Source organism: Condylura cristata, unplaced genomic scaffold (assembly GCF_000260355.1).
Source record: "Condylura cristata isolate star-nosed mole 26May11 unplaced genomic scaffold, ConCri1.0 scaffold00024, whole genome shotgun sequence".
In the NCBI taxonomy this organism is placed as follows: Eukaryota; Metazoa; Chordata; class Mammalia; order Eulipotyphla; family Talpidae; genus Condylura; species Condylura cristata.
This window is the reverse complement of record NW_004567125.1, coordinates 15,667,147-15,678,181: the sequence shown is the minus strand read 5'-3', so window position 1 is coordinate 15,678,181 and position 11,035 is coordinate 15,667,147. Positions and strand designations below refer to the sequence as shown.

The 11,035-nt window shown below is 38.8% G+C and overlaps 1 protein-coding gene across 1 annotated transcript; it reads left to right on the top strand.

The window, feature by feature from the left end:
- Positions 1 to 282: 282 nt before the first annotated feature.
- SELE (selectin E) lies at positions 283 to 9,769 on the top strand. The gene is made up of 14 exons (XM_004688114.2): positions 283 to 345; positions 633 to 704; positions 1,292 to 1,678; positions 2,419 to 2,526; positions 3,302 to 3,487; positions 4,246 to 4,431; positions 4,535 to 4,723; positions 5,890 to 6,078; positions 6,201 to 6,389; positions 6,889 to 7,065; positions 7,381 to 7,491; positions 8,157 to 8,178; positions 8,284 to 8,346; positions 9,211 to 9,769. The coding sequence occupies exons 2-13, from the start codon at positions 668 to 670 to the stop codon at positions 8,339 to 8,341; spliced, it is 1,839 nt and encodes a 612-aa protein (XP_004688171.1). The 5' UTR covers positions 283 to 345; positions 633 to 667; the 3' UTR covers positions 8,342 to 8,346; positions 9,211 to 9,769.
- The last annotated feature ends 1,266 nt before the right edge of the window (positions 9,770 to 11,035 follow it).

Sequence of the window (11,035 nt, the reverse complement as noted above, 5' to 3'; positions counted from 1 at the left end):
TATTAGAATTAAAAATGTATTTCCATCATAAGAACAGGATGTGTGTAAAATAAAAAGACAGGAGCAAAGAAGAATTAGCTTCCAGGAGATGTTTTCTGATCTCATTGTGATTTTTATCACTATGGATATTCCCGGGAAACTTTTAGGAAATGCTGGGGAATTCCTCAGCATTGGATTTGGGCATATCCTCCTATCACACAAAGGAAGTGCCTCTCTATAAAGGCACTTCAGCAGGAGTCACACTCTGCTCTTCTTGGCTGACTACACATCAGATCTGTAACAGTGAACGATACCGACGAGGCAGCCACACCGCAGGGAGAAATTCAAAACAACCCTTGCAAAACAGTAAGTCAGGAGTCTTTACAAGATCAGCCTTGGACCATGAGTCCTTTGGCAAGCTCTACTGTATTCAGATCAGTTAGAAGCTGGCTTTTTTCCCTTTACCTAAAAGATGTACAATTTTTAATTTTGTATTTGTTCTTTTGAGCAAATTTGAAACATTTACTTTGAAATAAAGATTGAGATTGCAATGACGCTGCTAAAAAAAATCACTATAGAATAGAATATTCTGAATAACTGGACACCTAACATTGAACTCTATAACTAATTTTGTGCTTTCTCTCCCCTGCCAGAAACACATTTCCAGTTTAGAAGAACGATTGGAGTCATGATGGCTTCACAGATTCTCTCTGCATTCACTTTGGGTAAGTCAACGTCATTAGTTGACATTTCAGATTTTTAAGTGTGAGATTTTTACGTGAGGCTTATTCTTCCTTGTGGGGGCCAGTGCGTTGTAGGGTGTTTTGCGGCAACTTTGGCCTTACAGGCAATATGCTCTGCCCTGGGCCAGAGGTGATTTGCTTTACATCTTTGTATCTCAGTTTTCTTATGTGTGAAATATTGATCATAAATAGCTTACTTCCCAGAGGCATCGTGAGGCTTGAGCATTATGGTTCACATGAGTGCCAGACAGGACTAGGTAGCATGGTAATGTCCTCTACAAACTTTAGGGATTTCGATTGTTAGTCTACTCTCAAGTGATAATTGGTAGGTTTTGGTGCATAAGAGCAAGTAAAGCACTACATGGAGGGTCAACCACAGAAAAGAAACACAATAAGTAGTCGTTTCTCCATCCAAATCCCTTCTTACTTTGAAAAAGGTGAAAAATGCTGGAGTCATCCCAAAGACCATTGTATACCAAAATAAGAGAGTAAATAGTACAGCTAACAGCATCAAACCAGAGTAGGACTAAAATTTCCCATATTTTTTTTTCCCCTGCCTCCCCCACCAGTGCTTTTCCTGTTTAAAGAGAGCGCAGCCTGGACTTATAGTGCTTCCACAGAAAACATGACTTTCGATGAGGCTAGTGCTTATTGCCAACAAAGGTACACACACCTGGTTGCCATTCAAAACCAGGAAGAGATCGAATACCTGAATGCCACATTCAGTCATTCACCAAGTTACTACTGGATTGGAATCAGAAAGATCAACAACAAGTGGACCTGGATAGGGACCAACATGCCTCTGAGTGAAGAAGCCAGGAACTGGGCTCCAGGTGAACCAAACAACATGCAAAAGGGTGAGGACTGTGTGGAAATCTACATCAAGAGGGAAAAGGACTCCGGCAAGTGGAATGATGAGAGATGCAGCAAAAAGAAGCTAGCTCTGTGTTACACAGGTAGGTGGCAGTGTGTGGGGATTTTGTCTAATTGTTGACATGCTACAAAAATTGGTCTCTATTGTAGCAATTTAATGTTCTAGAAGAAAGAATTTCAAAATGTACTATTTAATAAAGTCTGCTTCTTTGAGTGAATAGAGGCAAGGAGTAGACACACATACATCACATGTTTTAGTTACTTGTATGGTAGTTTATGGCAAGGACTTGTTTATGTCTTTAAAGTTTGCTTCAGAGTGAATTTTCTGTGCTTTGCACCAGTTATAGCTATACCACTGACATTCTTCCATTAACGTCAAGGTTTAGAATGCATGAGCCTAAAACTCAGCTTTGGCATTTTTTAAAAAAAGATTTATCTATTTATGCATACAGAACTGGGGTACAGGCCAGGTACAGGGGCAATGAGAAAAATCACCAGAGACAGAGTGATGAGCAGAACAGGCAGATCGATAAAGTACACTGCTGAGGGGAGCAGCGGGTAGGTCAGGAGAGGTCTGCCACACCATGTGGATCACCTCTTGGGCAGGGATAGAACTCTTGCTAAAGTGGCTTCAGCTTCCTAGTATTGTGCTTCAAACCACTGTGCCACCAGTGAGAGCCAGCTTTGGCATTTAAAGACATTTCAGTGCCAATCTACAGCACTCAGTATCACTGGTGACATCAGGTGCATGCATGGACCCTAAGTTCCAAAGTCCTCATTATAAGCATCACAACAATCATCTTCAAATGGTTGTTTTCTGCAGCTGCCTGCACCAACACATCCTGCAGTGGCCATGGGGAGTGCGTAGAAACCATCAACAACTACACCTGCCAGTGTCATCCCGGCTTCAGTGGGCTCAACTGTGAACAAGGTCAGTCTCACCTTTTCTTTCACTTGAGTTGACAGCACCAACTCACTCCTAGTTGGCTTTGGGGTTAGGTTTGCAGGTCTTCATTTCTTCTGGCACATGATATCCAATGGTGGTTAATAATTGAGGCCAGGAAGTCATATTCTCTTAGGTTGTAAAAGCAGATCTATTATTTCTCAATTTTAGCACCTTGATAAGGTAGTTAAATTCTCTGAGTCCCAGCTTTCTCCTTGTAAATGAAGATAATAGTACCAACTTAGTGTTAGGATCATGTGACCAAATGCAGCTATAGTTGACTCTTGAACAACTTGGATTTGAGCTATCTGTGTTTATTTATACGAGGATATTCTTGTAAACAGATGCTGTCAATTCACAGTACCAAAAATACAGAACTGTAAATGGACTTTCTCTTCCTTATGATTTTCTTAACATTTTCTTTTCTCTTCTCTAACTTGACTTATTGTAAAAATACAGTATATAAAACAGATCACATACAAACTAAGTGTTTATAGATTTTATGTGATTTATGAATCTCTGGTTACAGAAGATTATTAGTAGTTAAATTTTGGGAGGAGTGTGTTGCAAGACATTATGGGGCTTTCAACCACATAGAAGGTTTTCAGCCCCCCTAATCCTCACAAGGGCAAACTGTGTAGGTTGGCATAGTGCTTGGAACCCTAGCAGCACCCCATAAACAGTGTCAATAATTTCCAGTGTTTTTCCCAACCACCTTATACAAAATGACGGTGAGCAGAAATAATTTGTTTTCTCTTTTCAGTTGTGACCTGCCAACCACAGGAATTTCCTGAGCATGGAAGTCTGGATTGCACTCACCCTTTTGGGAGCTTCAGCTACAATTCTTCCTGCACTGTCAACTGCGAGAAAGGCTATATCCCCAGCAGCACCGAGGTCCTGAGGTGCACTTCCTCTGGGGAATGGAGCGCCCCTCCTCCAACCTGCAATGGTAAATTTCGCTTGAAATATCAGAACATTCTTCCATCTTCCCCTTTTATCCAACTTCTCCCATTTTCAAAACTCCTGGGGAAAGTTCTTTTTGCTGTTGTTTTTAAAAACATATTCTCTCAACCAATATGTAAGGTCAATAATAGTAACTTCTGGGGCCTGAGAGGGCTTTATATTTTGGAATGGGTGTTTCTGAGATGCTAGTGACTTGTAAGAGGATATACACACACAGGGGGACCACACTAGAAATTTTAATGACTTTCTCATCTTTCCTTATTTATCTTATCCCATGCACGGGGCAAATTTAACACCACAGTAATCAATCAGTCTTGATAGCTGCTTCCTCTGCCACCCTCAATCTTATCTTTTTGGACCAGAGATTTAAAAAAAAAAACCCCTTCCTACACGTCCTGCGGGGCTAAAAGAAATGAATGTCCTGTGTATGTCAGATTATCTTAAAATTCATAAATCCTGTTATAGATTCTGGACTTTGTTGTTTTTGCTTATGAAAATGAAAATAGGTAATTTTAGAAAATAGAGACTCCCTGCTCAGCGTAGTTAAAGTAAAAAAATTTAATCAGAGATGATGAAAATATCAATACAAAAGCTTTCCGGGTTTTGTGCCTGTCCCCAAGAATTAACATAGGATTTGGATATCTACCCTTTGAAGGCAGCTCTCTTGCTCTGTTATAAACACTAGTTGAACAGGACATGAACATATCGTTCTGTAAAATTCATGCTGTTTTTTCAACTCCCCAGTGGTTCAATGCGATCCTTTGACAAAACCTGCCAGTGGATCCATGGACTGTTTTCAGAACTCTGGAAGCTTCCCCTGGAACACAACCTGTGCATTTGACTGTGAGGAAGGATTTAAACTAATAGGAGCCCAGCGCCTCCAGTGTACCTCATCTGGAAACTGGGACAATGAACAACCAACGTGTAAAGGTAGATGCTCCACTTCAAATCTGAATGTAAAATTCTTTTTCTCAACCTATTCTACAAAGTGGCAAGCCAGGCCTGCTAATGTAAATGGATGTATGTATTACAGCTGTGACATGTGGTGCTGTGCGCCAGCCTCAGAATGGCTCCGTCAGTTGTAGCCATTCGCCTGCTGGGGAGTACACCTTCAAGTCATCCTGCGAGTTCACCTGTGAGGAAGGCTTCATGTTGCAGGGGTCAGCCCAGGTGGAGTGCACTGCACAAGGCCAATGGACACAGCAAGCTCCAGTTTGTGAAGGTAAGAACTAGATTTCCAAATTTCCACTCTCCCTTTCTTAAAGAGCAGAAGTCTTCAATTTTGGATAATTAAAATGAAACTATATGTCCTATATACCCACTTTGATATGGAAATTCAAAATCAACCAGATTCAGTAAGAAACATTTCTCTTACATCTTTGGGATTTGTATAGAAGAACACATACCTGTACAAGAGAAAGTCAGTATGCAATAAGCGTGGATGCTTTGCTGGTTCCTACTGTGCTATGATAATGTAACTTTATAAACACTGGAATGAAGTAGGCAGAAATCTTCATCGAAGGGAAATTACAGACAATTTAAAAAGTAGGATCATGAGAACATGACTTTATTCCATAACTCTTGCATACCTTTCTTCCAAAATTGACTGTAGCTAACAGTGATAAGAATATTCCAACTGTGGTGGCAGATATGAAGACTTCCTTATGACATATATGAGCAATAAAATAAGGCAAGGGTATAGAAAACAAGCAGTTTTCACTATCAGATACTGGCATTCTCTTTAAAAAATATTTATTTATTTATGCATACAGAACTGGGGTACATGTCAGAAGTGCAGTGGCGGTGAGAGGCTTCACCCGAGACAGAGTGGGGAGCAGAACAGGCAGATCGATGAAGTACACTGCTGAGGGGAGCAGGAGAGGTCTGCCACGCCATGTGGATCACCTGTGGGGCAGGAATCAAACTCAGGCTGAAGTGGCTTCAGCTTCTTAGTGCTTTAACCTGTTGTACCACCAGGGAAGGCCTGATACTGGCATTCTTATAGTACAGCAGAGCAAAAAACAAACAAGACCAAAACTAAACTGCAAAACAGACAAATGTTAGTGGTTGCCTTCATACCTTCCTCTCTTTTCAGCATTATCTGTAAGCACACAGGACCCATAAGTTGATCTTTGATTACATAAAACCTTTTTTTTTGATCCTAAATTCTTTCATATGTCAGTACAACTTTGAGAAACCTCAATCCTGTTAAAGACTTGAGCTGATACCAATGTCAATGAAGGGAATAGAATCCAGAGAAAACCCAGCCCTGTTCCCAGTTTGTAAAGATAAAGACAAACCTTTGTCTAGAATGAACTGAGCCCATTCAAGTGCCATGTCCTTTCCATTTCCACTGCAGATATTTTCTGACCATGTTTTATGTTTCAGCTTTCCAGTGTGAAGAGTTGTCCAGGCCAGACAGAGGTTTCATGAATTGTCTTCTGAGTGCGTCTGGAAATTTCCAAAGTGGGGCCAGCTGTGAGTTCTCCTGTGAACAGGGATTCATGCTAAAAGGATCCACCAGACTCCAATGTGGCCCCACAGGGGAGTGGGACAACAAGAAACCCACATGTGAAGGTACAATTTTTGTTTTAATTTTAAGATTAAAAACTATTGAAGAGCTAGGGACTTTGTTTTCTTGAGAAACCTGAAGCTGCCTGATATAAACAAACCTCTAAACATCCTCTCTCATCTTCCAGCTGTGAAATGTGATGTGGTCCACCATCCCCAGAGAGGCTCTGTGAAATGCTCCCATTCCCCTAATGGAGACTTCACCTACCAGTCCTCCTGTGCCTTCAGCTGTGAGGAAGGCTTTGAATTACGTGGATCAGCTCAACTCGAGTGCACATCTCAGGGACAGTGGACACAAAAAGTTCCCTCCTGCCAAGGTAGGACTGAGTTCAGATGTTAATCAGTATAGGTGAAGTCCTTCCAGATCCCTGAACTTCTATTGTTCCAAGAGACTGATTTCCTGCATGCTGAACACTAAATAATGCTGCTAAATTATGTTCCTTGGTGATTTCCTAGCTAGCTTTAGAAGTTTTCCAGTAGATTTTTCTTTTTCTTTTTCTTTTTTTTTTTAATATTTATTTATTTATACGTACAGAATGGGGTCCAAGCCAGGGGTGTGGGGTATGAGGATTCACCAGGGATAGTGTGGAGGGAAGAACAAGCAGATGTTCTGAAATACACTGTTGAGGGGAGCGGCGGACAGGTCAGGAGAGGTCTGCCATGCCATATGGGTCATCTCCCTGGCCTGGGATCAAACTCATGCTGCAGTGGCTATGGATAGCTTCACAGTGCTGTGCTTTAACCTACTGTGCCATCAGGGAGGGCCCCCAGTAGATTTTTTTCTTAACCTCTACTTGCTTGCCTATCAATTTGCAGTGGTGCAATGTTCGAGCCTGGCAGTTCTTGAGAAGATCAACATGAGCTGCAGCGGGGAGCCTGTGTTCGGCACCATGTGCATGTTTGCATGTCCTGAAGGGTGGACACTCAATGGCTCTGCAACTCTGACATGTGATGCCACAGGACACTGGTTGGGAACACTGCCCACCTGTGAAGGTAAAGCACTGATTGATAGTGGTGTCTGGGGGACTAGAGACATGGAGAGGTGTTATATGGCTAAAATACTGAACTATCCATTATGTTCAATTCAGAAAAGTCAGGTAGGTTGCCCAGATTAATGAGCTGGCAACTATGTAATTTTACAGGAATAAGGGATAGCAGAAAATGTTATATGGTGATAGAAAGGGTAGAATTTTGACAATTGGACATTTTTCTTCTAATCCTTGTGCAAAGAAAAGGGCAACTGCATAGGATGGAGAGTCTTTAAATTCAATTTCTTCCTGTGACAATTTTTTCCTTCTGTTTCTTTAGCTCCTGTTGCATCCAATGTTCCCTTGGCAGTTGCACTTTCTGCAGCTGGAACCTCCTTTCTGACATTAACATCATTTCTCCTCTGGCTTCTGAAACGTCTTCGGAAGAAAGGTGAGAGATTTATGGATACACTCCAAAAATATTTTTTCTCATTGTGTTCTCTCTTGGAGATTCAACAGTATTTATATACTAGATAAACACTAATAAATTGCAGTATAATTTGAGCAGGAGTCTTAGGAAGAGAGTTTATAGTGTAACTCCATGTAACTCCAAGTGGGAGTGTCAGGAAATGTTAATCGTGCTGACATTGTACAACTTCAGGGAGTGCTTTAATACATCAAGTTCTGCTGTGCCCCTTAGAATTGTGCCATAAGATTGTCATGTGTGCTCCTGGGAAAATGTATAAAATGTTTCTACAAGTCCTACTTGGAATACAGTTTAAACTTGGGAGTATGTATTAGAGAATATGCAAGTGCCTGGGGCCATACTTATAGTTTAGCTATCAGAGTAGCTAAATTCTTTTTAAAATTAAGTATGACCTTTACAAATAGGAACATGCATATAAAAATCTAGATTTGGTACTTCTCATAAAAAAATGGAAGATACTGCCATTCAGATGGGGGTGCACTGAGCATGCTCTTGTTTGTGTTCTGATTATCACAGGGTCCCAACAGATCTTAAGTTTGCAACCCTATGAATAGAATCTTTTTGGTTCTGGGTTTGACATATCTGTAAAGGTCATTCAATCTAAATTAATACCTTTCTTTCTCTTGCAGCAAAGAAATTTGTACCTGCCAGGTAAGTTGAACTCTTGTACAAAGCATTCCAATGAGAATTCTATATATTTTTCTCTCTGCCTGTGGGAAAACAGTGCTTGATTTAGTTCTTAATGTTTTTTCACAGTAGCTGCCAAAGTCTTGAATCAGATGGATCCTACCAAATGTCTTCTGAGTTAATTTAAATCAGGTAAGACTTGAAAAACACACAATTTTGAGAGATGCTTTTTCACATGTTCTCATGATCACGGAACCCTCCAAATCTGCTATTAGCTATTTTTGAGGGAGGTGGGAGAGAAGAAGAAGATCACGTTCACAGTATTTTATGGAAAGTTGTTTCAATTCTTTATAGGAGGAGTAGAGGGCCGTTAATGATTCCTGCAATTTGTGAAAGTTATAATGATAATGCTGATAGCTAACCCTTACAATGCACTTACCACATTTTAGAAATTATTCTCACAGAAATTTTATGAACTAGGGGCTATTACTATTTTATTTTTATTATACATATGAAGCAAATGAAATATTGAGGAGTTAAGTAACTTCCCTAAATTCTCAACCAAACAAGTGGTGTAATCAGGATACAAATCCAGGAAGTCTAGTTCTGGAAACTGTGTTCTTAACCACTTTTACTTCCTTTTGGAAGGGTAGATTTTTAAAAACTATTTTACGATTTTGCATTGTTTTAGGTTTGTAGAAAAAGTGAACAGAAATTACAGTCTCCTCGCATAACCTCTTGCTCCATCCTCCCAGTTCCTCTATTATCAACATGTTGTGTCACTATGATATTCTGTTACAATTAATGGGCCAATATTGATACCTGATAATTAACTAAAGTCCACTAGGTACCAAGAGTTTTTGATGGATGAATAAAGGCACATTTCTGCCATGAGAGGATCAAACAAAATAGTTTCATTGACTTAATTGGTAGGGTCTTGAAGTTTATTTTTTAACTACCCCTATGAGGGTATAAGAGTGTTTGAGCTAGAAGGTAAATTTTGTTGTCTCTATTAGTATGTTAAGTACCCTGATAGCACACATTTTATATTTGCAGGTATAACCAGGGAACTAGTAGAACAAAACTTGAAGATGGCAGAGACTGAGAGCTCTCTGGATCCACAAGCCTCCTCACCTGCCGTACCTACCACCTTTACTGCTGGGACTGCAACACCCACAGGAACTTCGGTGGACCCCAAATCAGTGTGCAAGACAGCCTGCCTCCCAAAAGATACTGTCTTCTCTTTCTAGTCTCAGGATCTAGAAAGTGCTGGTTAGTCAAGGAAAGGATTGTCTCTTCCAGGCAAAAGTGAAGAAACCAAAACTTTCTTTGAATTCCTTTTCTAGTTCTTGCCTCACTGTGAAATCTTGATGGGAAAACATACTATTTTGTGGCATTGTTTGTTTGTTTTTGTCCCTCTGAGTGTTTCAACTGTTGATTATGTGTTATTGTCATAGGGAAGAATAATAATTGTCAAGAATTTAGAGGAAACAAACTGGCCAAAGATAACCAACTACTAACTACAAAAAATGACAAATTTTTAATGCCCATAAGTAACTGCATAGGAAAGCTTGCAGATGATGAAAATCTTTCTTAATATTCTGTGCAAGGATTACTAAGCACATTTTTAAATCATTTCTATCCCTATGGGATTCAGTGCTTTTAAAAGTCTCCTTAGAGATTGTGTTCTTTTTACTTGCATTGGATATAATAGAATCTTCCATAATTTCTAATGCAGTACAAGTGTTGTAGGGACTTTTGAGATATTTAAATATTAGGAATATAAGTTAGTTGTTTTGGGTCACACCTCTTTGTTAATTGATGAATCCTAATATTATAAATCTGTAGTAAATTTATTTCAAAGAAAGGCAAAAATTATTCTCTAGTAATATAATGTTAACCACTGTAACTGTATGAATGTTTAACTACAGTTGCTTTTTAAAATATGAATAGCATCAGGAATAAAACTCACTTGTACACTAAATAAATAGTAAAAATTTTATTCTGGTATTTTACCAGAAATATACAGTTTCCATGATGAATAATTTTTACAGGGCCAAATGTTCAGATTTGATAAAAGCATAAATGCAAGTGAATGAAGGTACAATTTTATAATGTCTTTGTTGAAAAAAATATGTATAATATAAATGTGCTTTGCATTCCTACAAAGCTGTGTGTCAGATGTATGTCACTGTATACTTCTTGTATATTACAAAAAAAAAATTAATCCATTATAGGAACTCACTATATAAAGGATTTATCCAGGGAATTTTTTTAAAAAGTGATATTTCCAATAATTATTTACTAGTTGTTGTATTCTGTACAGTAATGGTCTTAAAGAAAGGAAAGCCTGCATGGGAACCTATTTATATTTATTTATAAGGGAGTTTAAAATTCCTCAGGAATCTCCAGTTATTGGAGAGACTGGCAATGAGAAATTCCTTGACAGTAATAGTTGAAGCTGCTCCAAACTCATAAGGTATGAGAATCCAACTCTCTCACACTTTCCATAACTTAACACATGTTAAAAAGAAAACTTTGTAGAGGTACTGGATGCATATTGGTGAAGCCAAAGCTAAAATTAAACAGGAAGGTATAAGGATCAAAACAGCAGAGGTACTTAAGGAGCAAAGAAATAAGGAAGAGAAAAGTACTTATTGTGATCAGGCAATTTCTGGAATGGATAATTATTTTCTCTGAATTATGTAAAAGTTGTAAATATTTATATTTGTGATGGAAAAACCTGTGTGTGGCATATAAATATGTTTGGGTTTTATAAAATATTTAAAATTATTATTTAGTTTTAAGTGTATATTTAAGCAATATCACACTTATTGTATTTGATGTGGAACTATAAAGTTTGATAATAAACATGTTTATA

Bases quoted from the DNA above. Each gene is read 5' to 3' on its own strand.
- SELE (XM_004688114.2), top strand. From the start codon at position 668: ATGATGGCTTCACAGATTCTCTCTGCATTCACTTTGG. The intron at 3,488-4,245 runs GTAAATTTCGCT...TCAACTCCCCAG, and splicing joins CCCTCCTCCAACCTGCAATG to TGGTTCAATGCGATCCTTTG. The intron at 4,724-5,889 runs GTAAGAACTAGA...TTTATGTTTCAG, and splicing joins GCAAGCTCCAGTTTGTGAAG to CTTTCCAGTGTGAAGAGTTG.